The sequence below is a fragment of the Tinamus guttatus genome, unplaced genomic scaffold, assembly GCF_059628265.1.
Source record: "Tinamus guttatus ecotype Peru unplaced genomic scaffold, ASM5962826v1 Tinamus_guttatus_pri_ptg000247l, whole genome shotgun sequence".
Taxonomy (NCBI): domain Eukaryota; kingdom Metazoa; phylum Chordata; class Aves; order Tinamiformes; family Tinamidae; genus Tinamus; species Tinamus guttatus.
Genome location: NW_028288781.1, coordinates 7,733,579 through 7,757,261, shown reverse-complemented (window position 1 = coordinate 7,757,261; position 23,683 = coordinate 7,733,579). Strand labels below are relative to the sequence as shown.

Sequence of the window (23,683 nt, the reverse complement as noted above, 5' to 3'; positions counted from 1 at the left end):
GGCACCCCCACAGTGAGACACCTGCCCCGGGCCCCCCACAGCGAGCTCAGGCCCCGTGGGACCCTGGCCACACTCACCTGCCCCCCCAGTTGCATCCCCTATGCAGCAGCACTGGGAAGGAGCTGGGTGTCCCCAGCCCCAGAGGGCCATGTCCCCCCGCAGTTAAACCCAGCAGCTGTTAAATAAACTTTAATGCATATTAATGAGGTGGTAGCTTTGGCTTCCCGGCCCCAACGGGGGGCAGGGCTGGTTCCTGGCGCAGGTCGCGCCGCCCTCCGGCGCCCCGGCTGCAGGGGAACAGCGGGGCCAGGGCCGGTGGCCCCAGGGGTTAGAAATGGTGAAGGAAGCAGAGGGGGAGTGCGCTGAGTACCCAGCCATGGGAGAGCCCCAAACCCTGCCGTGGGCCGAAGCGAGGGGCGGACCCGAGCGCCCCGCTATGGGGTGACCCCCAGCAGCTGCGGCCATGGGGCAGACCTGAGCACCACCCTGTACCTGTGTGTGTTGGGGGGGCTCAGCCCCATAACCACCGGGGGTGGGGTCAGCCCCAGCACCCATCCTGGGGGGGGTCAGCCCCCCTCCCGCCGGCTGCACGGCCCCGCGCTCAGGCACAGGGTTATGGCAAATTCCAGTTTCTCCCCCAAAAGAGGCGCTCTGGGCCCGCAGCCCGGCAGGGCAGCAGCCCGCGGCCCCGGCTCACACGCGGGACTGGAGGCAGGCGGGGGGCGGCGCGGGCCGGGCCGCGCGCTCCGTGTCGGGGCTGCCGCTGCCGCTGCTCGACGAGCCCGAGGCGGGGCGCGGGGACGGGGCGCCCCGGCGGCCCCCCCGGCCCTTGAGGGTGCCGAGGCGGGCGTCCAGGGACAGCGTGCGGGGGCGGGCGCGGGGGGCGCCCCGCGGCGGCCCCTCGAAGAGGCCGAGCCAGGGGGGGACGCCCAGCGCCGCCCCCGCCGCCGCGCGCCGCGTCAGGATGTCCGTGACCGCCTCGATGTCGTCCGACGGGTCAATAGCTGCGGGGACAGGAGGGGACGGCGCGTCACGAGCGGCCCCGGCCGCGTCCTGCTGCCCGGGGCTGCTGCCCCCGCCGCGGGCTGGGGACTGCGGCCGGGGTGGCCGCGACACGGGGCTTGGGGCCGGGGACGGCCCCGCGGCCGCGACCTGCCCGGCGGCCGGGACGTCACCACGGCGGGGACCTGCCCCGCAGCAGGGGCAGCCCCAGGGCTGGCACAGCCCCCCGGTCAGACCTGCCCTGTGGCCGGGACCGGCTCTGCAGCCAGGACCCCGCCTGGCTGGAATGCGCCTTGCAGCCGGACATTCCCGAGGACAGGAATGTGCCCTGCAGCTGGGATATGTCCTGCAGCTGGGATGGCCCCGTGGCCAAGATGCAGCCTGCAGGGATGTGCCTCGCAGAGGGGATGTCCTTACGGCTGGGACGTGACCTGCGGTCGGGACATGACCTGCAGCTCGGATGTGCCCCGCGGCCGGTATATTCCCACAGCCTGGAAGTGCCCTGGCCCCGGGACATCCCCAAACTGGGACAGGGCCTGTGGCCAGGACATGCTTTGCAGCAGGGACGTCCCCTCAGCCAGAAGGTGCCCTGTGGCCAGGATAGCTCCAAGGCTGGGACAACCCCCCGGCCAGGACGTCTCCACAGCTGGGACAACGCTGTGGACAGGATCTGCCCTGGAGCTGGGTCAGGCCCCGGCCAGAACGTGTCCTGCAGCCAGGACATCCCCAGGGCCAGGGCTGTGCCCTGCAGCCGGGTCTTGCCCCACAGACATTCCTGTGCCCAGGAAATGCCCTGCAGTTGGGATGTCTCCAGCAGATGGGACATCCCCAGGCCTGGGATATGCCTCACAGCTGGGATGGGACCTGCAGTGGGGATATTTCCAGAGCCAGGAGGTGCCCGGCCCAGGGGACAGAGCAGGAACGGCTGGTGGCAGATGCCAAGGGACACCGCTGGGGCGCGGGACATGGCACAGGCAGCCAGGGCGGCCCCAGTACGTCACCTGTCACTGTAATAGGAGGAGAGCAGAGCGCGGATCTCCGCCGAGACGGCGTTATCCTGCAGCAGGAGCCCCTCGCAGGCGGAGGGCGGCCCAGGGGGGCCGGGCAGGGCTGCAGCCACGGTGGGGCAGAGCCGGAGCGACAGAGCGAGCAGAGGAGGCGGAGGAGAGAGGCAGCGGTCACGGAGAGGCGCGGAGAGGCTTAGCGGAGAGGAGGGCGACAGAGCGAGCGCGGCCCCAGGCCCCGGCCCCGCGCTCACCCATCTCGTGGTAGAGCGAGCCCTGCTTGGGCAGCGGCGCAGGCGGCCGGCGCGGCGACGGCACCTCGATGCGCATGAGCTCCTCGCAGCACTGCTTCCACTGGCCTGCGGGCAGCGCGGCTCAGCACGGCCCGGCCCCACGGCGGCCCCCGCCCCACGGCGGCCCCGCGCACGCACTCATGTCGTAGAAGTGCTGCCAGAAGGCCTCCATCCAGCGCTGCACGTCGGCGCGGCTCTCGGCCAGCAGCGTGTGGGTCACCTCCTCGGCGCCGTAGCGGTTGGTGACGGACACGCAGTGCCGCGCGCCGCCCGGCTCCCTCTCGGCCGCGCGGATCCGCGTCTCCTGCGGGCAGGGGGGTCAGCCCGCGCACACCCCAGCCCAGCCCCATTCCCGGCCCCATCCCACCTTGTTGATGGCGATGGTAAGTGCCGGCTCCACCTGCGCCTCGGCGTCCTGCGGGCGCCGGTAGCAGAAGAGGTTGGTGCCGCGCAGGACACAGTAGAGCCGTGCCCAGCTCTGCGGCTCACCCGCCTGCTGCTGCGGGGGCACAGCAAGAGGTCAATAAAACTCGGCCCTGCTGCGTCCAGCCCCAGTGAGGCCCGTCGCATTTGTGCCGTGGCCCCTGCCTGTCCCGTCCCACCCTGACCCGCTCACCTGGAGCTGGAGGAAGCCGCACGTCACCTGCGCGGCCATGCAGCGCGGCTGGGCGGCCAGGCGGCAGCACATGCTGCCGTAGAGCGGCAGCCAGAAGGAGCTCTCCTCTGCGCGGGGACGACCCGCTCAGCCCGCGGCACCAGCCGGGCCTGACCCCACGTCCCCATCCCACCCCCCAGCACCCTGCCCTGACCCCCCAGCCTGCCCAAGGTGCCCTGCCCAGACCGCCCTACACTTGCCCTGCCCCCTGGTCCTGCCCAAACAGCCCTGCCCGGACCCACCCTGCCCTGCCCTGACCCCCCATCCGGCCCAAAGTGCCCCAGACCCCTCTCATCCCTGTCCAGACTGACCCCAACCCCCCATCCTGCTCAAACTGACCCCAAATCCCCCCATCCCTGTCCAAACTGACCCCAGCCCCCCATCCTGTCCATACTGCCCCTGGACCCATCCTTCCCTGCCCAGCCCCCTCTCTCCCCAAGCCAGGGAAGACCCGGTCCCCTCTCCCCATGCCCCAAGGGCCTCAAGGGCCCTGGCCCTGCTGCTGTGCCCGGCCCTCACCGCTGCAGGTGACGGCAAGGTCGTGGGTGCGGAAGCCGTCCTGCACGTCGGCCAGGGACAGCACCGTGTGTGCCAGCAAGTGGTACTTGGGGCCGCTGCGGGGAGAGGGTGTGAGAGAGGGGTGCAGGCAAGGGGCATGCATTGCACCATGCAGCATTGCACACCTTGCACGGCGCAGCTTTACACGGCCTTGCATGGCATGTCATGGCCCTGCGCAGGTACTCACGGCACGCTGGGGGCCGGCAGCAGCAGCGGGCTGCTGCCCCCGTTGCTCAGGGGGCTGCCTGGACCCCCGTCCAGGGCGGCGCGCACCCGCTTGCCGGCGGAGCGGCCCAGGGAGCTGCTCAGCTTGCTGGCCAGCTTCTTGGGCGCGCTGCCCAGCGCCGCCTCCTCCTCCAGCCCCGCGCTGTACAGCTCCACCTTCAGCTCGAAGTCCGGCCCGGCCTCGGTGCTGCGGGGACGCGGGGCTCAGCGGGGCGGCTGCGTGGGGTGGGCGCCGCCGCCGGCCCTGCAGCCCCGCTCACAAGAGCACGGCGTTCTCGAAGCAGATGTCGGTGAGCGTCCGGTCCACCAGCACCATCTCGGTGTCGTAGATCTCCACGCCGATCTGGAGCAGGCAGAAGACGGCGCAGCGGTGCAGCTCTGCGCGGGGCGGCCGTGGTCAGCGGTGGAGGGTCGTGCTGCACAGCCGTGCCACCCCCGCCGCCCTGCTCACCTCCCTTGTTCTTGAAGTACTCGGTGTCCTTCCACATGAGCGGGATGCGCAGGTCTGGGCAGGGGGAGAGGGCCGTGAGGGTCGGGGCGGCCCCGCCGGTGCGCGGGCGCCGCGGCCCCCGGCGCCTACCTGAGACGCAGACTCTGCCGCGGCAGGGCAGCCGCTCATCCGCGGGGCCGGCGTCCGAGGGGCTGCGGAGGAGGCGCAGGGCTGTGACGGCGCCCGTGCCCGCAGCCCCCCGCCCGCCCCCGCCCCGCGGGCTCCTCACCGCCTGGCCACGCGCTGCATCACCTGCACCTCCTTCATGCGCTGCAGCTCCGACATGTAGGCCAGGATGCGGCTGTTGCAGACCAGCAGGCTCTTGGTGGCCTCCAGCGCCTGCTCGCGCTGTGTGCAGGCTGCCAGCAGCTTGCAGGCGCCCTCCCGCATCCGGATCTCATGGTCGATCTTCTTCTGGATGTCTGTGTCCTGCAGGAGGGCGGCAGGATGGGAACGGGGTGGAGGGTCCTGGCGGGGTCAGGACGTTGCAGGTGGGAGCGCTGGCCTCGCACTGGGACAGCTGCCCCGCACAGGGCAGCAAGGGGGGCCCCTAGGCAGGCTGGCACTGTCCCCCCTCCCATGCTGTCCCCCTTCCCACGCCATGGTCATTCCAGACTGGCCCTACAGGGACCAGGACATATGGGCGCACGAGGATGCTGGGCCATGCCAGGACTTGCACTCCCAGCTGTGCTCCCTGACAGGGCTCCGGCTGTGCCCATGTGGCTCCCGGAGCCCCAGGAAGGACACCGGTCCCACGGCCCCGCTGCCGCCCCAGGGCCCGGCCTTCCTCCCCAAACAGCCTCTGCTGCACTCCCTGGAAAAGCACCGTTTTCCCCCTCCCCGGGGTTGCCAGGCAACCACTGCCGGCGGGGGGGGGGGTGCTCGTCCTCCTGTCCCCACCAGCACCCCCCCACAGCATGCAGGATCCGCAGATGTGTCACGCACGTTGCAGGCATGTCATGTGTCACACAGATGCGTCACATGCCCCACACAGGGGCCAGGTGCCCCAAGGGACATGTATGAACCCCACGGACATGTCACACGCCCCACAGATGTTTATGCATCCCATGGACATGCCAGGTGCCCCCCAGACACCCCATGGATGCATCCTGCACCCCAGAGACACACCATGCACCCCACAGATGCATCTCACACCATGCAGACACGCTGCCTGCCCCAAGCCACCCTGGCCTGTCCCCACAGCACTACCAGTCGCCATCGTGGAACTAGGGCTGCAGTGCAGCCCCATGAGGCGCCGGAATGGGGGCTGCCCTTCACCCCAAGCAGGATCAGGCGTCTCCCCATGCCCCCAGTGCAGGAGGTGCGCGGCAGCTGGGGGGGATGCAGAACACCCCCCCCGGGGCACTCAGCACCCACCTCCACACCAGGGTCCCCCCAGGGTCCAAATTTGCTGCAGCCCTTGGGGACGAGGGCCAGGGGGGGCACAACCCGCAGCGCGCCCAGCCGCGGCCCCCCCGGCGGCCTCTCCCAGCCCAGCCCAGCCCGGGCCCCCCCGAGCACTCACGGCGCCGCTGCCGCAGCCGTCCATGGCGGCGGGAGCGGGGCGGCCCCGCCGCTACCCGCGCGGCCCCCGCGCCCCGCTGCCCGTGGCCGGGAGCGGGGCCCGGAGCGGGGCCGGGGCGGCGCGGAGCGCGGGGCCGCCCTCGCCGGGGGGCCGCCGAGCGGCGGTGACGTCACCAGCAGCTATAAATAGCCCTAAAACCAGCGCGGCCGCGACGGGAGCGCGCGGGGCGCGGGCACGGAACACCCCCCACACGCTCCCCTCCCCCCCGCCCCCTTTCCCCGGGGCCCCCACGGCAGAGGAGGGGGGACGCGGGCAATGTGGGAGGGTTCCCGCACCCCAAGGCGGGCGCTGCCTTCGGGGGAGCCGGAGGCGCCTCGGCCCCCCCGGCTCCCCGGCCTCAGCTGGGCAGCAGCGGATCCGCTCCCGCACCGAGCCGGTCGCGGGCAGGACCCGCCCGGGGCGAAGAGCCCGGCCGGGCCCCCCTCTCCGCCGGCGCCGCCGTCCCGGGACGGCCGGCCGGGCCGTGCCGGCGCCGCGGGGCAGCGGCGGGGCGGCTCCAGACACGCTGCCGCGGGGCCGGGCCGTACCTGGAGGCTGAGGGCGATCTGGCGGATGTAGAGCATGTTGAGGTCCTCCAGGATGCGCAGCTTGTCCTGCGCCCCGCGGCAGCGCTCCCGCGCCGCCAGCGCCATGGGCCCGGCCGCAGCCCCCCGGCGCGGCCCCGCATCCGCCCCGCGCCGCCGCGGCGGCCGCCGCCGCCCGCCGCGCGCAGCCCCCGCCGGGCGGCCGAGCCCCCGCCGCGTCCAGCGCCGAGCGCCGCCGCCGCCAGCCGCTCCCCCGCCCGGCTGCGGACAGAAAGGGCCTTTCATGGGCGCCCCCGGCCGCCGCGCCGCGCCGAACAAGCGCCCACTGTGCGCAAAGGGCAGCGCGGGGGGGCAGCACCCCCGGGCAGCGCGGGGGGCCGCGCGGCCACGGGGGGAGCCCTGAGCGCGCGGGGACCGCCGCTCTGCGACGGGGATCGGAGGAGCGGGGTGCAGGGCACGGGGACACGGCCAAGGCGCTGGGGGCCGGAGCAGGGACAGGGGTGCCGGGGAGGCTCAGGGACAGGACAGGGCTGCAGGGAGGGCACGGGGCTCAGAGACGCGACTGGGGGTGCTGGACGCGGTGGGGAGAACGGGGTGCTGGGACGGGACTGGGTGAGGAGCCGAGGACAAGGAGGAGACCCGGGGGCGCGGGGAGCAGGACGTGGGGCTGGGGACATAGCCAGGAGCGAACCGAGGGACCCCGGGGTGCAGGACGCGGGTGCCGGGACCACCGACCCGCGCCCCGCGGGCTCCCGCGCCCCCTGCCGGCCCCGGTGGGCGCTGCAGGGCTCCCCGCGCAGCCCGGTACCTGCAGCCGCCGCCGCCACTCCCGGCCCGCTGCTCCGGCGCGGCGCGCTCGCACAGGAAGGCAGCGGCGGCCGCCCGCCCCCGGCCCGGCCCGGCTCCGCCCGCCCGCCCGGCCTCCTCCCCCGGCGGCTCCGGTTACAGGGTCCGCCCCCGGCCCAGCCCGGCCCAGCCCGCGCCCCCGGCGGCACCGGTACCCGCGCCGAGAAGGGGGAGACTCTGCCGGGGACCCTATGCTGGAACGAGGCGGCAACTACCGGACCGGGGCCAGGAACCCCTCAAACCGCGGAACTGAGACACCGGGAGTCCCCCTGTACAGCAAGACCGGGACCCTCTGCACCTTGGGACGGACGGGACGGGCACCCCTCCCTTGCACCGCAGATCCAGGGGGCAGGAAGACCATGACCCCCCTCACTGTTTAGCGGGACTGGGGGGGCCATGACGCCCTCCAGAGCCCCCCAGCGGAGGCCCTCCGGGGACCGGAACCCCGCTCCTCAATCCTACCACAAAGTAACCGGGGGACTGAGGCGGTGGGTCCCGGTTCAGGCAGCCACGTTGCCTGGGCCCCGCTTCCCCGCTCCTCAGCTCCCGGCGGCGGGTCCCCCCCTCTCCCGACCCAGACAGGTCTTTCTCGCTGCCCCGCACCCGGAGCCAGTCGGGGCAGAGCCGGCGGCTCCAGCACCGCCCGCCCCGGCCCGGGCACGATGCGACCGCAGTCGGCGGGGCGGGACAAGACGGGGCTGCGGGGGCCGTGGGAGTCCCCGCAGGGTGTCCCGCGGGGCCGGGACGCAGCCGGTTACCGCCCCGACCTCGCGCCCGGCGCCAAGTGCTCGATGGAAGATGCGGCCGGGACGCTGCTCGCTGCGCGCCGGGAGCCCGTGGGACGCAGCTGGAAATGTGCCCGAGTGCCCGGCCCCAGGACACGGCCTGACCCCGGCAGCTCCTGCGGACGCCCCTGCGAGAGGCTACCCACGACCTGCGCCCCACGGCCTGTCCCCTTCTTGGCCCTTCCCCCGGTGCAGCCCACGCTGTGCACGGCCACGCAACGGAACCTCGTGCTGCACCGACACCAGCACCCTGCAACCGGGCGCAGCCTCGAAGCTGGCCCCTGCACCATGCACGGTCCCAACACCGGCACCCTGCACCGTGCGTGGTCCCAAAAACAGCACCCTGCGTCGTGCACACCCCTAATACAACGGAACCCGGCACCGTGCATGGTCCCAACACTGCCACCCCGCGCCATGGCACAGCCTGGCACGTGCTCCAGGGCGGGCTGGATCCCCCCCCTCGGTCACCCCGGCGGTTTGGGACAGGGGCTCCCGTCCTGGCTATGGGCGCCGGTGGGGGCGGCCACGAGTGCAGAGGCGCTGCTGCCGCCCGCGGGACTGGACGGGGCAGGACGGGACGGGACGGGACGGTACCGAAGCGGCCGCCGTTGCCCTCCCAGGTGGCGGAGCCGCCCCGCCCGAATCGCCCCCTCCCCTCGGATCCTGGGGCACCGCCGGCCCCCGGTGCCCACGCGCCGCCGCCCCGCAGCAGCGGCCGCGCCGAGGCCGCTTCCGCCGCGGGGCCGGGCCGGGGCGGCTCCTACCTGCGCGGCGCCGCCGAGCTGGCTGGGCCGGCCGCGGCGCAGCTCCATGTGCAGCGCCGAGCCGCGGGACACGGTCACGCGGCCCCGCTCGTGGCGGCGGAACATCGCGGCGGGGCCTGGGGGTGCGCGCGGCAGAGCCCTCCCCGGGCCGGCGGCACCGGGCGCGGCGGGGCAGGGCAGGGCGGGCGGCCCCGGGGCTCTGCGCGGCGGCGGCGGCGGGTGGCACCGCCGGGACAAAGGCCCGAGTGAGGCGGCGCAGCTGCGCGGGGGACGGCGCGGGACGGCACGGGACACGTGCGCGGGGGGGCGCGGGGACACCCTCGAGCTGTGCGTGGGCACCACGTGCCCGCCCCACCCGTGTGTGTGCACGGGTGTGCAGCAGGGAGCACGGCCGTGCTGGGCAGGACAGGGCCGCGTGTGCACACGTGTGCCCGTGGGAGCGAGTGTGTGTGCACATCGTGTGTTGGTGCACGCGTGTGCCCATGGAAGCGGGTGTGTGCACTGTGAGCGTGTCGGTGCACACACATCTGTGCCCATGGGAGCGGGTGTGCACAGCGTTTGTTGGTGCACATCCCTGTGCATGTGCACACGCGTGTGTACACCGTGGCAGGGTGCACAGAGCCCAGAGACCTGTGTACCTGCATGTGGGGCATAGACAGGACATGCCTGTGCCCCACAGCGCACATGGGAGTGAGTGTGTCAGACACGTGTGCAGGATTCCGCACGCCCAGGCCTACGTGTGCCAGACTGCGTGCCCCACGGCCGCAGTGTGCCCCATAGTATACGCCACACAAGCACACATCCCACAGGGGCCTGTGCATGTCAGCGCCCTTGGCCTCAGCCCTTTCCCCCTGCCCCGGGCAGTGCCATGGAGCAGCCCCACCGCTGCTGTTCACCCTCTTGGCCCCACTGTGAGCCCAGCCCCACGGGGTACCTGAACGCAGCAATGAGGGACGAGGAAGCAATAGGCAGGGACCGGGACAGGGACAGTGGGTGGCGGCGGGCAGGGGCTGTGGGGGCACTGCAGGAGTGAGGATATAGGGTTGGAGGGCGCGCAGAGCCCCGGCCCAGCGAGCCGGCGAGAGCAGTTTCCCCCCGGAACCTTTTCGCTGAGGGACAAAACCGGCTCCAAGATGGCGTTGCTGGCGTCTCGCGCGCCCTGCCCCTTTCCGTTGCGCCGCGCGGAAGCGGGTCCGCGCGGAATCGTGTCCCCCGTCGTCGGCGGCGGCGCGGATGAGCAAGGCGTGGCGGCGCGGCCGCATGGAGGGCGGCGAGGCCGGTGAGCGCGGGGCGGGCGGGGGCCGCGGGCGGGCGCGGCGGGCGGCGCTCACGGCCGCGGCCGCAGGCGAGGCGGCGCCGGGCGGGCACGGCGCGCACAAGAAGAAGCACAAGAAGCACAAGAAGAAGCACAAGAAGCGGCACCATCACGAGCCGCCGCCGGCCGAGGGCCCCGCCGCGCCCCGCAAGCCGCAGCTCAAGCTCAAGATCAAGCTGGGGGGGCAGATCCTGGGCACCAAGAGGTGAGCGGGGGCGCCCGGGCTCGTCGCATCGTGGCGGTGCCCATGGCCCCCGTCGCGGCGGCGGTGCCGGCCCCGCTGTGGCGCTGCTCCAGCCCCGTCACGCTGGCTGCTCTCCCCGCAGCGTGCCGACCTTCACGGTGGTGCCCGAGGCGCCGCGCTCGCCCTCGCCGCTCATGGTGGTGGAGGAGGAGGACGAGCCCAGCGAGGGGGTCCCCTTGGAGCAGTACCGCGCCTGGCTGGGTGAGCCCTGCGGCACGGCCGGGGCTGCGGGGCGCTGGGGCGGGCGGGAGAGACCCTGCTGGGCCCCTCGGCCGGTTCGTGGGGGGCAGAGAGGGGTCTGGCCCCTGGTGTGGGGCAAGGTGGGTGCTGGCTGTGTCCTGCCATGGGGCGAGTGCCCGGGCACTGTGCGGGGAGAGCCCCGCGGCGACGCCTCCTTCCCTGCCGGCGCGGCCCAGATGAGGACAGCAACCTGGACCCGTCGCCCCTGCCCGACCTCGACTCGGAGAGCTGCTTCCCGGCCCGTGAGGAAGAGGAGGAGGAGGAAGAGCGCTGGCTGGATGCGCTGGAGAAGGGAGAGCTGGACGACAACGGGGAGCTCAAGAAGGAGGTGGATGAGTCCTTGCTCACGGCCAGGCAGGTGAGGCTGGCACGTTGGGCCTGAGGGGCCGAGCAAGCGGCACCAGCGATGCTGGAGCCGGCGGAGCCCCTGCTCCAAGCGCCTGGGCGACCTGGAGCGCCAGGAGGGCTGCAAGCCCCTGCCTGATGGCGGCTGTGGCCTGCAGAAAGCGCTGCTGCACAAGCAGCAGAGCCAGCCGCTGCTCGAGCTGCCCATGGGCTACAAGACCAAGGAGCTGACGGAGGAGATGCTGGTGAAGCGCGAGGAGCGGGCGCGCAAGCGGCGCCTGCAGGCGGCCAAGAAGGCGGAGGAGAACAAGAACCAGACCATCGAGCGCCTCACCAAGACCAACAAGGCCAAGGTGAAGACTCTGCGCGAGCGCAAGGCCAAGCAGGCGCCCTGCCCCGTCGTGCACTACTGCAACACGGCCGAGTGCATCACCGTGTCCTTCCCGGCCGGCATGGCGCTGCCGCTGCTGCCCGCGCCGCCCGCGCCGCCCGCGCCCCTGCCCGTGCTCTGCGGCATCAGCGGCTGCCCCAACCGCAAGCGCTACTCGTGCTCGCGCACCGGGCTGCCGCTCTGCAGCCTGGCCTGCTACAAGAAGAACTTGCAGCTGCAGGAGGCCGCGGCCTAGGCCCGGCCACGGTGCTCACGTTGTGCTGGCCCGTGCCAGCGGGCTGGCTCCAGGCAGGGCGGCTTGGCAGGGACTGGGTGCTGGGAGCCATGGACAGGGCCCCGGGCTGGTGCTGGGCTAACGGGGCTGCTGCTTGGGCCGTCCCAGCAGTGCAGGAGGGCCCAGTGTTGCCCCCCAGACGGGCCGCGGGGGACGTCGGGAGCCGGGTGCCAGGGCCCCACGCAAGGCTGGACAGGGGGCAGCTCCCGGGGGGCACCCATTGCCGGGGCTGGCACTTGGGCTGTGCCCGAGTCCCGCGGTGGAGCCGGGAGGGCGGCCCGTGCAGATCGGTGGTGGCGGCCGTCCCGGTGCCGCCAGCGCCATGTGCCCGCGGGGGCGCTGGCCGCGGTGCCCCGCGGCTCAATAAAAAGTGTTGGAGGAGGGAGCGGTGCCTGGAGCCGTCACTGCCGCGCGGGAGCCCCGGCCGGGGGCGCGGGAGGGCTGAGGCCGCCCGCGCTCATGGCACTGGTGCCCGCAGCCCCCCGCGGGTGGCCGGCCATGCCCCCTGCTTGGCTTCTCCACCAATCGTGCGACAAACTGCTGTCCTGGCCCCGCATTAGCTTAGTGTCTCCGTATGCCCGCCCCAGGAGTGGGTTCAGGATCGCCATTGGCGGCCTCATGTGTCAGTCACGCGCTGTGGCTGAGCGCCGGGCTGCCGTTGGCGAACGCTCCCGTCAGTTGCCCGCGCAGAGGCGGGGCTCGGACCCCCATTGGCTGGCGCTGCCGCCAGTCCGCCTTGGGGGCGGGCTTCGGTCCCTTTGTCTCTGTTGTCGGGCGTGCGCTCCGGGCAGACGAGTGCTGATTGGCAGAGACGGGGCGGCGGCGGCAGCCCCCATTGGTGGGCGGCCTCTCGGCGGGCGCCCATTGGCCGGCGGCGGCGGCCGGGGGGCGGGAGCGGCGGCCCGGGAGTGATGGCGGCGGCGGCGGCTGCGGCCCGGGCAGCGGCGGCGGGCGGGGCGGCCGCGATGGCGGCGGCGGCGGCGGGGGGGGCGCGGCGGCTGCTGCGGGCGGCGGGCGCCGGGGCGGCGGAGCGGGCGGGGCCGGCGCGGGGCCGCGCCGCGCTGTAGGCGGCGCCATGGAGCGGCCCGGGAGCGGCGGCGCCGAGGGGGCCTGGGCCGCGCTGCTGGGCCGGCAGCACCAGCAGGTACCGCCGCCCGCGGGGGGAGCGGGGCGCGGGCCCGGTGCCGGTGTCGCCGCCGTGCCGGTGTCGCCGCGGGCCCGGTGCCGGTGTCGCGCGGTGCTGGTGTCGCCGCGGTGCCGGTGTCGCAGGCGCCGTGTGTCCCGCAGGCTCGCGAGTACTGCCCGGGCGCCAACAACCAGCCCTACGTGTGCGAGAGCGGGCACTGCTGCGGCGAGAGCGGCTGCTGCACCTACTACTACGAGCTGTGGTGTGAGTGCAGTGGGGACATGGGGCACGGGCAGGGCAGGGGACACAGTGCGGGACAGCAGGACAGGGTGACACGAGAGGGGACACGGGGAGACAGGGCAGGGACACAGCAGGGCCACGGGAGGGGACAGATGGGGGACACAGGGCACAGACACGGGAATATGGTAGGGACAGGGCATAGACACGGTGGGGAAAGCAAGACGGGGGGACACGGAAGAGGATACAGGGAGGACATGGCAGGACGCAGCAGGATGGGGGGACACGAGAGGACAGGGCATGGACACAGTGGGGGGGACACAGCAGGAAGAGGGGACATGGGAGGCGACATGGTGGGACACTGCAGAGACAGAGCAGGGACACAGCGGGGGACACAGCAGGACAGGGGGACGCACGGGGACAGGGCAGGGACACGGTGGCGGCCACGTCCGCCCCATACTGACTGCCGCCTCCCGCAGGGTTCTGGCTCCTCTGGACCGTGCTCATCCTGCTGAGCTGCTGCTGCGCCTACCGGCACCGTCGCGCCAAGCTGCGGCTGCAGCAGCAGCAGCGGCAGCGCGAGATCAACCTCATCGCCTACCACGGTGCCTGCAACTACCCGGCCTCCACCATGGACCTCAGTGAGTGCCCCCCGTGACGCCCGTCATGCCCCGGGCGCCCCGGACGCCCTGGACGGGGCGCGCGGGACAGGCCGGGCATCGCTCTCACGGCTGCTCCCGCAGGGGCGCTGGCCTCCTTCAAGCTGCCGGCCTACGAGGAGGTGGCGCAGCGGCCCAGCACGCCGCCGCCGCCGTACAGCGCCGTGCTGCCGCCGCGCGCCCGCCGCGCCTCCAGCAGCCTCACGCTGTCGCCCAGCTCGGAGAACTGCAGCAGCTGCTCGTGCGGCTCCAGCTGCGCCTCGTCGCCCAGCAGCACGTCGCTGTCGGCGCAGGCGACGGACGAGACGGAGCGCAGCCGCGCCAGCTCGCCCAGCGACGCCGCCGGCGGCACGGCCACGGGCGGCAGCGAGGAGGCGCGCGCCGCCCCGCACCGCCACGCGCTCTTCTCCTCCACCGTGGACTTCTTCGAGGCCGACTGCCCGCGCGGCTCCGACGGTGACGAGGAGGAGGAGGAGGAGGGCGGCGCGGCGCGTGCTGGGCCCGCCGCGGGACAGCACTTCCGGCACCGGCGCCTCACGGGGGACTCGGGCATCGAGGTCGGGCGCTGCCACGAGGAGGAGGAGGGCACCCAGCTGCTGGGCAAGGGCACCGCCGCGTCGCCCGGCTGCTGTCGGGCCCCCGGCGAGGCAGCCGCCGAGGAGCTGGGCTCGCCTGTGCTGCCTGTGTGAGCGCGGCGCCCGCCGCCCCGCGTGCCCCGTTCTGCCGCCGCCGCCACCCGCCCCGAGGGAGGGGATGGAGGGAGCTCCCTGCACTGCTGTTTGCACGGGTCGGCACTGGTGGCACGGGTGACCCCTCAGCACCCATGGGGCTCCATGGTCCCTGCCGCGGAGGGGACTCTGGCTGGGGAGCCCCCTGCCAGGCCACCTCGCCATGTCTCTGGCTCTGTAATGGGTGGCACAGAGTGACCCGGCCAGGCCCCGGGACAGGGCTGGGACAAGCTGCCACCCCGGCCCTGTCCCCCAGCGCCCAGGCCCCTTGCCGGGGCTGCCGGCCCAGGAGGCGGCCGCTCTGTGTGCCCCCACGGTGCCTGCGGCCAGTCGCGCTGTCAGCATTAAAGCGATGTGCAGTGAGCCCGTGTCCTGCCTGTGCCGGGGGCTGCGCAGAGCCATTGCAGCCTCATCCCCCAGAGCAGCTCCCAGGGCTCTGTCCCACATTCCCAGCTGCTGGGACACCAGCGCTGTCCTGGCTGCCCCATCACCCCAGGCAAATGCAGCAATGCCAGGTCCAGCACCGTTTATTGCGAGGTGCCTGCACTAGTACTGCTCGGCCATGGCGAGCACGACGAGCGCCGACCAGCCCGTGAAGGGGTGGCTGCCCTGGCCGCGGCCCGTGCTGTCGCTGTAGTGCTCCCACAGGTAGCCGCTCTTGCGGTACTGCTGGAACAGGTTGCTCACGAGGTTGGCGCGCAGCTCGGCGTAGAGGCGGCCGGTGCGCTCGCGCTGCGGCCCGGCCTGCGCCGCGTAGTGGTGCAGCGCGCGCAGCGCCAGGTAGTTCATGTTCACCCAGACGGCGCCGCGCCAGTAAGGCGGGTCGTGCTCCGTGTTGCGCTGCATGTAGAGCGGGCTGGCGCGCGACAGCGAACGCAGCCCGTACGGCGTCCACAGGTGCCGCTCGCTGCGCAGCACGTCCAGGAGCAGCGGCAGCCGCGGCGAGTCGGGCTCCAGCAGCTGCATCAGCAGCGGGAAGAGGCTCACGTAGCCCAGCGCGTTCACGTACTGCAGCTGCGGCGCCCGCCGCACCACGCGCAGCAGCGGCGGGGGCGGCGGTGGCTGCCCCGGGGCAGCGCGCGCCGGGCGCCGCTCCAGCGCCACGGCCTCGCTGTGGTTGCCGTAGTCAGCGAAGGCGCCCAGGTGCTCGGCCCAGTGCAGCTGCTCCAGCAGCGCGTTGTCGCTGAGCTGCCGCTGCATGTGGCGGTAGGGCCCGGCTGGCTCGCCCAGCCGCTCGGCCACGTCGCCCATGACGCGCGAGGCCAGCGCCATCCAGCAGCGCAGGTCCAGGTGCCGCTCGTCGGCCGAGGGGTGCGAGGCGCGCGGGTAGTCGTCCAGCCCCGACGGCAGCGTCTTGGGGTTGAGGAAGCGCTCGTGCTGCGCGTCGCGCCCGCGCCACCGGAACGAGGAGGGCAGCGGGCCGGCCTGCGTGCTGTTGTACCAGTGGAACCAGGCGCGCAGGCGCGGGTAGAGGCGGCGCAGGTAGGGCAGCGGCGCCGAGCCCAGCAGCTGCTGCAGCGCCAGGAAGAGCGTGGGCGGGTTGGCGCTGCCGCTGCGCTGCACCACGAACTCGGGCGGCACCCGCGCGCGCGCCTCGTCGCCCAGGATCTGCTCGCGGGGGATCCAGCCCTCGGCGTTCATGAGGTCGAGCCAGTGTGCGAGGACGTCGCGGCTCAGCTCCGCGTCCCAGCGCGCCACCAGCAGCTGGTGGAAGCCCTCGTCCCAGAGGAAGCCGCGCGGGAAGAAGGAGCGGGAGGGAACGGCTGTAAAGAGAGCGCCCTCGGCCGAGAGCACGAGCTCCTCCATGTGCTCCGACTGCAGTACCGAGCGCCCATGGAAGTAGCCCATGCCGCCCAGCAGGTTGCTGAGGGCGGCCTGCGCGAAGCGCTGCTGCGCAGGCGCGAAGCCCTTGTGGGCCAGCGCGAAGGTGTCCTCGAAGCGGCGCTCGAAGGCGGCCGCGTGCGCGGCCAGCTCGGCGCTGAGCGCGGGCCCCGCCAGCGGGCCGGGCCGCGCGGCCACGCTGCCCGACTCGAACGTCACCTCCACGCGGCCGGGCAGCTGCAGCGTCACCTGGTGCAGCAGCAGGCGGCCGCGCGGCTCCCAGTCGGGCTGCCCCTGCCCCGTCCTCACTGCGAGGAAGCGCCGGCGCGGCCCGGCCGGCGGCGCGAACACGGAGCGGCCGCTCAGGCTGCTCTGCACGAGCTCGGTGAGGAGGTGCAGCCCTGGGCTGGCCGTGTCCAGGTAGTTGTAGCTGCAGCGGAGGAGGAGCCGCTCGTGGGCGCCCCGGCTGTGGGATGCGGGCAGCCCCCCTGCCCCTACCTGGCGTATTTGGGCGCTGCGCCCGTCTCCGTCGTGGGCCGCAGGAAGGAGACGTTGAAGTGCCCCAGCTCCTCGGTGCTCCCCGTCACCGACGCCAGCCGCGTCCCGTCCTCCACGTGTGGCTGCAGCGTCCCCTGCCCGTCCGTGGCCACGTAGAAGAACAGGGAGATGAGGGAGTCCTGGGAATCCGTGGCCTGCGGAGATGAGGGAGCAGCGTCTGGACCACGGGATTCCTGGGACCGTCCCGTTTCCTCGGGCAGGGATTCCGCGGGCGGCCGGTCGGCTCGGAGCACAGCCGGGGGCACGCGCTGCCGCCGGGCCCGGTGCACCCACCGTAGCGTCGGGGAGCGCGGTGACGCGCCAGCTCCAGTCGCCGCCGTGCTCGCCGCCCGGCCGCTTCACGAACTCGGTGCGCAGCAGCAGCCCCGGCTCGCGGATCTCCTGCACGCCGAAGGCGTCGCCGTCGTGCTGCAGCCACCCGTAGCGCGGCCGCCCCTCGCCCTGCTCGCACGTGTGCCGCAGCGCGCCCGGTGCCTCCCACTGCGGCAGCCACATCAGCCCTGCGGGACCGGGCGGAATGAGCGGGAGCAGCTCGGCCGGAGCCCGACCCTGTCCAGGAGCCCGACCCTGTCCCGGAGCCCCCGACCCTCCTGGGAGCCCCGATCCTCTCCTGGAGCCCGACCCTGCCCCAGAGCCCCAACCCTATTCGGGAGTCCCAACCCTGTCCCGGAGCCCCTGACCCTGCCCCAGAGCCCCCGAGCCTGCCCGGGAGCCCCAGCACTGCCCCGGGAGCCCCAACCCTGCCCCAGAGCCCCCAACCCTGCCCGGGAGTCCCCGGGTCCCCCCCGTCCCCGCTCCTCCCGCGGCCCCGGCGCGGCCCGTGCCCCCCGGCCGGGCTCAGCGCCGCCCCCCGGTGCCGCGCGCGGCGGCCGCACCGGTGACGAGCGCGCGGGGGCTGCGCGTCTTCATGCCGAAGTAGACGTGGGGCCGGTAGGAGCCCCAGAGGCGGCGGCGCTCGGCGGGGGCGCGCGCGGGCGGCGCGGGGTGCGGCGCGGCGAGGCGGGCGGCGGCGCGGGCGCGCGCCCAGCGCGAGAACCCGAGCGCGGCGCCCAGCAGCAGCAGCAGCGCCAGCAGGGCCAGCAGCGCCCGCGCCGGGAGCCGCCCGCGCTCCCGGGGCTCCCGCGGCTCCCGCGGCTCCCGGGGCTCCCGGCCCCGCCCGCGCGCGCCCTCCCCCCCGCGCCGCCGCCGCTCCGCCGCCATCCGCGCGATACCGGTCGCGCCGCGCGCGTCATCGGCCCGCGCCGCCCCTGCCGAGTGCCACGCGGGCGGGCACAGCGGCGCCCCCTGGCGGCGCGGGGGGACCCGCTTGTGACCCGGGACAGACACGGGGGGACACGGGGACCCGGCTGTGACCCGGGACACACCCGGCCAGGGCTCCACGGGGCTCCACGGGGCCGCACTCCCCAGTGGGGGACACGGGATCCCACCCGCAGCAGAGCGCAGGGGGTGCCACATCCCGGGACAGCCCCGAGCCAGGACCCTGCACGGCATCGCTGGGAAACGGGGGACACAGAGCACGCAGCGCTGGGACACAGGGGACACAGGACCCTGCAGGGCCACAGCACGGGACTGGGAGACACTGGAGCCCTCCCAGCACAGGGGACATGGGACTCCCGGGGGCTGCACCCAGGAGAGGGAAGTGGGGGACACAGGAGTCCATCTCGAGACAGGGAGCCCATGGTCCCCAATCCTGGGACACAGAATCAGAACAAGGGACATGGGAGGACGCATGGAGCCCATGGTCCCCAATCCTGGGACACAGGATCAGGACAAGGGACATGGGAGGACGCAGGACACCCCGGGGCTGCAGCCAGGAAAGGGAACAGCGGGGGATACGAGACCCTCGGAGCCACGTCCTGCCCCACAGAGGCCAACGCCACCGGTCCTTGGAGCCTCTTTATTGCGTCCGTCCCTCGGTCCGTCTGTCCGTGTGACCCCTGTCCCGGGGGCAGCGGGGGGGACAGCGTGGTCCCCGTCACTGCTTGATCTGTCCCCCGTCGCCCTCGCTCACAAAGCGCTTCCGACCCCTGCGGAGCGGCGGGGTGAGGGGGAGGACGAGGAGGACGGGAGGCCGCTGAGGAGGCGCGGGAGGAGGGAGGGCCGTACCGGGGCGGGCAGGCGTCGCGCAGGGCGCGCGTGATGGCGCCGGCCGCGAAGCAGCGCTCCACCAGGCGCTCCAGCACGCGCGGCGCCTGCGGCGCGTCCAGGCTGATGTCGCCCAGCTCCTCGTAGACCCGTTCGAAGCCCTGCGGTGGCGGCACCGCGTCGGCCCCGCGCCCCATGGCTTGTGCTTGTGCCCCACGGCCCATCTTTGCACCCCCCAGGCCCCTGTGCCGAAGAGCTGGTCCCTGCGCCCTGGGGCTCATCCCCATGTGCCCTGCTCCCCCATAACAGCCCCCCTGCACCCCATGCAGAGGGGCTCATCCCCCGCCCCAGGCTCAGCCCCACATCGCAGACCCCTGCGCCCCCCGGCAGCGCCCCTGCGCACCCCACGCCCCACGCCAAGGGCTCACCCGGTTCATCTGGTCCAGTGTCACCAGCCCCGTCTCCCAGAGCACCTTGAGCAGCGTCACCATCATGGTGACGGGCGCCTCGCCGGAGCCCTCCAGCACCATGAGCAGGGCCTGTGGCGGCCGCGGTGTCGGCGGGGGCGGCCGTGGGCCCCGGCGCCGGCCCCGGCCCCGCTCACCTCGTAGACCAGCTCGTGGTGGAAGTGCGGCACCTCGAGCTCCCGCAGGCACTGCTCGGCCTCCGCCACCTCCCCGGACAGCAGGTACTCGCGCAGCAGCAGGTTCATCTGCAGCCGCGCCAGGGCAGTGGGACACGGCACGGGACGGCACCCGGGGACCGTGGGGACACAGTGCCCAGGGGACTGTGGGGACACGGCAAGGGACGGCGCCAAGGGGACCCGTAGGGACATGGAGTGGGATGGCACCCAGGGGACATGGTGAGGTGACATGGAGTGAGAGGGCACAGAGAAGCACTGTGGGGACAAGTGTGCACTAAGTGCTGGATGGCAAGGAGGAGCACCATGGGGACAGCATGGGGATGTGACACAGGATGGCACCAAGGAGCACTAGGGGGACACATCGAGGACACTCAGTGGATGGCACTGAGAAGCCACATAGGGCTTCAGATGTGGCACGAGATGGCAGCAAGCAGCACCATGGGGACAGTGTGGGAACACATGGGGAGAGCAGCGGGTACAGAGTGGGCGACAGGGAAAGGGCACGGGACAGCCACAGGGACAAGTCCCGGAGCACAGGACAGGGCACACGCAGGGCTGTGTCCCAAGACCGCGTCACCGACCTCCTTGACGAGGTGCTTGACGGGGCGCTGGCCGCCCCCCACGCCCCACACGTTGTCCAGCCGGTTGACGTCGCGCTTGATGCGCAGCAGCACGGCGGCGCGGTCCAGGGCGGCCCTGCGGGCAGCGGCACGGCGCAGGGTGACACCGCGGGGTCACCGCGGCGGAGGGCACCGCGCGGCCGGCGCGCGGGGCGCTCACCTGGCGTGTTCACAGGCCACCTGGCCCTTGTAGCGCTCCAGGAAGTCGAGGGGCAGTGCGTGGTCGGCCACCGCGCGGGCGATGAACTGGCCCAGCATCTGCGCGGGGACGGGCTCAGCGCCGGCCCCCGAGCGCCTGCGCGCTGCCCACGGCGGTGCCTCCTCGGCACCTCCCGCCTGCATGGCCGTGTCCCCTGCCAGCACGGCCATGTCCCCCCAGTGTGTCCCCTCCTGGCATGACCGCGTCCCCCAGAGCATCCCGGCACTGCAGGGCTGTGTCCCCCAGCGTGTCCCCTCTGCCACGGCTGTGTCTCCCCGGAGCCCCCCGGCGCTGCCCTGGCTCGTTCTCTCCCCCAGAGCTCCCGTGGTGGCAGAGCCGCGTCCCCGCGCGTGTCCCCTGCCCCGCGCACACACCTGGGGGGCCTCGGGGGTGTCGAGGATGAGGTCGGGCAGCTCGCGCAGCATCTTGTCGAAGGCCCAGGCGATGTCCTCGGGGGTGACGACGTGGCCCACCAGGTCGGAGAGCAGGCGGGACGTCAGCTCCCGGTGGCTGGCCTTGCCCTCCAGCGCCAGCGCCACCGCCAGCGCGGGCACCGCGTGCTGCCGGCTGCCCAGGTTCAGCCCCCGCAGCAGCTCCTGCGCCCGCCACGTTACCCGCCCGGCCGCCGGCACCTCGGCCCCGGGGGCTCCCGAGAGGCTCCAAGCCCAGGGGTCCCAATCCCATTCCCCCGGGGTCCCAAAGGGCCCACTTCCCTCTCACAGGGTGCCCATGCTCAAGGGTCCCCTGTCCCCATCCTGCAGTGCTCCCACTCCCAAGGAACTCCTGTCCTCGAGGGTCCCCTGTCCCCCCAGGTCCCCCTCTGCTAAGGTCCCCTGTCTCTGCCCAAGGGACCCCATCCCCAAAGGGCCTCTGCTCACTCTGGAAGGGTCTCCGTCCCTGAGACCCCATGTCCCCTTCCTGAAGGTTCCAATCCCGTAGAGACCCCTGTCACCGCCCCGAGGGGACTGGCTCCAAGGACCCCCCATCCCCAAAGAACACCTGCCCTGCACTAAGGGTCCCCACTCTGAGGGACCGTGTCCCCTCCCAGAGGAACCTTTAACCCCTCCGCAAGAGTCCCCAATCCAAGCAAGTCCTGGTCCCTCTACAAGGGATCTGTGTCCCCAAAGGACCGTCATCACCCTCCTCAAAGATTCCCGGACTCCACATGACAGTCCCTGTCTACAAGGGACACCCCTCATCCTCGAGGGACCCCCTTGCCCAGCACCGTGGGACCCTCATCCTCGAGAGACCTCTGAGGAGCCTCCTCCCCCCATGACAGCCCCCATCCCTTGAGAACCCCCTTGTCCATGAGACCCCCGTCCCCTCCCCAAGGGGTCCCCACCCCTCCGCGAGCCCCCCGCGGCCCCCAGCTCACCATGACCTCCCCAGTGTCGCCGTGCTCGAAGTACTCGAGCACCATGGGCTGCACGGCGCTCTGCAGCTCGCCCTCCTCCAGCTCGGGCACCACGGTGGCGAACACCGTGTCCCCCTGCGGCGGCAGTGAGCGGGGCTGCGGGCGCTGGGGCCGGGGGCAGCGGGGGGCAGGCTCCTACCTGCGCCGCCTCGTCGTAGTTGGGGTCGCGGGCGTCGGGCTCCTGGTAGCCGTAGACCACGCCGGGGGCGCCCCACACGCCCTTGCCCCCCGCACCGCCTGCGCCGTGGCCACCGTCAGTCAGGTCTGTGCCCCACGCGTGGGGGGCAGCGTGGGGAGGGGCGGCAGGGCCCGGACCATGGGGATGCAGGGGGGACCCAACTCCAGAGGGATGCAAGGGCCTCCTGGCTCCATCGGGATGCGAGGCAGGGGGATCCAATTCCACAGGGATGCGGGTTCCATGGAGGCATAGGGGGGTCCCAGGGCACACGAGGGTGCGGGGGCAGGTCCCAGGCTCATGGGAATGCAGGGGAGTCCCAGCCCCACAGGGGTGCAGGAGGGTCCCGGTCCCATGGGGGTGCAGGAGGGGAACCCCAGTCCCACGGGGATGCAGGGGGGATTCAGGGGGCGCAGGGAGCTCCTGGTCCCACAGGGATCCGGGGGGGTGCCGGGGTCTCCCAGCTCTGTGAGGGATGCCAAAGGGTGCCGGGGGGTGCAGGGGTCCCCCAGCCCCATGGCGATGCTCCCAGCCCACGAGGGGTGCCCCCCGCTCACCTTTCTTGGGCAGCCCGCGGCCTTTGCCCGCGCGCGAGCGGCGGTCGTGACCGCGGCCCTTGGGGCTGCCGGGCTCGGGGCCGGGCTGGGCGCCCTCGGGGGGCGGCTCGCGGGACGAGGGGCGACGCAGCCGCCGCTTGGCCTTGGCCTTCAGCCTCGCCTCGTGCAGCAGCTTCTCCTGGGGCGTCCAGGCACGGCCGGCCCCGGCCCCGTCCTCCTCCTCCTCCTCGGCGTCCCCCGGGCACGGCCCCTGTGCGGCTCCGTCACGCGGGACCGGGTCCCGCACGAGCTCCCCCGTGTCCCCCCGCAGCCCCCCCGTGCTCCCGTGGCACGAACAGCCCCCCCGGCCCTCCCGGCCCCCTCTGCAGGGACCGTGCGGGTCCCACTCTGCCACGGCCGCCCCCACGGCCGTCCCCCCCGGCTCCGGACCCGCGAGGAGCCCCGTCCCGCCCGGGCCCCTTCACGGAGCACCCCAGGGCGCCCCCATGGCTCCCCCCGCCGCGCGTGGGGCAGGGGCCGGAGCGGGGCCGTCGGGGCGTCCCGGGGGTCGGCGCTGCGGCCGCGGCCGGTCAGTGGCGGGTCCCGGGCAGGCTCGTTGCAGGGGGGCGGCCCGAGGGTCGGGGCTGCGGCCGGGTCCGGTTCCGTGGGTCGGTCACTGGGGGCTGCGGGGCAGGGCTCGCTCCGGGGGGCGGCCCGGGACCGGGGCCGGGTCCGGTACTTGCCGTGGCGAAGGGGGCGCGGTGGGCGGCGCCCAGCTCGGCCGCGCTGGCGGCGGGGACGGCGGTGGCGGCCATGCCGGGGGCTGCGCGACCGCCGGGGGCACCGGGGCGGCGGCACCGGCGCGGGAGCGGGGCTGGGGCCGGGGAGCGGGAAGGGGCGCGGGGCTCGGCCGACCCCGCCCCGCCGCGCGCGGAGGAAGTGACCGGGCGGCGGCAGCATCATGGGAGCCGTAGTCCCCCCGCGCCGCCGCCGGCACCGGCGCCGGGGGCAGCTCGGGTCGGGCCGGAGCAGCCGCCGCTGCTGCCGTTTGGCCGCGTTTCGTGCAGCGACGGGGTCTGCGGGCGCGGAAACAGCCCGTGGGAACAGGCACTGGGGTCGGGAACGGACCACGGGAACCGGCACCGGGAACAGCCTGCGGGAATGAGGACTTGCACTGGGAACAGGGCACGGGAATGGGAACAGGCACTGGGAACAGCCCGCAAGAACACGGAGCACTGCCAGCATCGGGAACAGCCTGCAGGAACAGGGATTGGCACTGGGAATGGCCTGCAGGAGGAACAGCTGGGAACAGCACACAGGAATGGGGAGAGGAACAACCTAT

General features: G+C 73.5%; 5 protein-coding genes across 9 annotated transcripts; 2 read left to right on the top strand and 3 right to left on the bottom strand.

Moving 5' to 3' along the window:
* Positions 1-693: 693 nt before the first annotated feature.
* On the bottom strand, positions 694-8,842 carry RTKN (rhotekin). Of its 4 annotated transcripts, XM_088526597.1 has the most exons (13): positions 6,340-6,482; positions 4,457-4,656; positions 4,318-4,379; positions 4,189-4,242; positions 3,998-4,115; positions 3,700-3,924; positions 3,474-3,568; positions 2,916-3,022; positions 2,667-2,798; positions 2,438-2,603; positions 2,261-2,365; positions 2,004-2,112; positions 945-1,004 (listed from the first exon to the last, which is right to left on the bottom strand). In XM_088526597.1, the coding sequence occupies exons 1-13, from the start codon at positions 6,442-6,444 to the stop codon at positions 998-1,000; spliced, it is 1,485 nt and encodes a 494-aa protein (XP_088382723.1). In that variant the 5' UTR covers positions 6,445-6,482; the 3' UTR covers positions 945-997. The 4 variants fall into 4 exon arrangements, with proteins under 4 accessions (XP_088382721.1, XP_088382722.1, XP_088382723.1 ...); XM_088526595.1 differs by lacking the exon at positions 2,004-2,112 and having other exon boundaries at positions 694-1,004; XM_088526596.1 differs by lacking the exon at positions 2,004-2,112 and having other exon boundaries at positions 694-1,004; positions 2,667-2,795.
* A 1,121-nt stretch (positions 8,843-9,963) lies between these two features.
* Positions 9,964-11,502, top strand: INO80B (INO80 complex subunit B). The gene is made up of 4 exons (XM_088526600.1): positions 9,964-10,251; positions 10,373-10,491; positions 10,707-10,888; positions 11,034-11,502. The coding sequence occupies exons 1-4, from the start codon at positions 9,965-9,967 to the stop codon at positions 11,499-11,501; spliced, it is 1,056 nt and encodes a 351-aa protein (XP_088382726.1). The 5' UTR covers position 9,964; the 3' UTR covers position 11,502.
* A 1,064-nt stretch (positions 11,503-12,566) lies between these two features.
* WBP1 (WW domain binding protein 1) lies at positions 12,567-14,251 on the top strand. Its single transcript, XM_088526497.1, has 4 exons — positions 12,567-12,684; positions 12,828-12,930; positions 13,383-13,544; positions 13,647-14,251. Exons 1-4 carry the CDS (start codon positions 12,616-12,618, stop codon positions 14,249-14,251), a joined length of 939 nt encoding a protein of 312 aa, XP_088382623.1. The 5' UTR covers positions 12,567-12,615.
* Positions 14,252-14,836: 585 nt separating this feature from the next.
* Positions 14,837-17,869, bottom strand: MOGS (mannosyl-oligosaccharide glucosidase). The gene is made up of 4 exons (XM_088526608.1): positions 17,545-17,869; positions 16,943-17,169; positions 16,610-16,803; positions 14,837-16,541 (listed from the first exon to the last, which is right to left on the bottom strand). The coding sequence occupies exons 1-4, from the start codon at positions 17,867-17,869 to the stop codon at positions 14,837-14,839; spliced, it is 2,451 nt and encodes an 816-aa protein (XP_088382734.1).
* A 741-nt stretch (positions 17,870-18,610) lies between these two features.
* Positions 18,611-23,175, bottom strand: LOC148594414 (programmed cell death protein 4-like). 2 transcript variants are annotated; one of them, XM_088526605.1, is made up of 11 exons: positions 23,085-23,175; positions 22,363-22,612; positions 21,770-21,867; positions 21,592-21,705; positions 20,591-20,812; positions 20,178-20,275; positions 19,979-20,093; positions 19,359-19,466; positions 19,183-19,293; positions 18,776-18,915; positions 18,611-18,696 (listed from the first exon to the last, which is right to left on the bottom strand). In XM_088526605.1, the coding sequence occupies exons 1-11, from the start codon at positions 23,154-23,156 to the stop codon at positions 18,645-18,647; spliced, it is 1,380 nt and encodes a 459-aa protein (XP_088382731.1). In that variant the 5' UTR covers positions 23,157-23,175; the 3' UTR covers positions 18,611-18,644. The 2 variants fall into 2 exon arrangements, with proteins under 2 accessions (XP_088382731.1, XP_088382732.1); XM_088526606.1 differs by having other exon boundaries at positions 20,591-20,665.
* Positions 23,176-23,683: the final 508 nt, after the last annotated feature.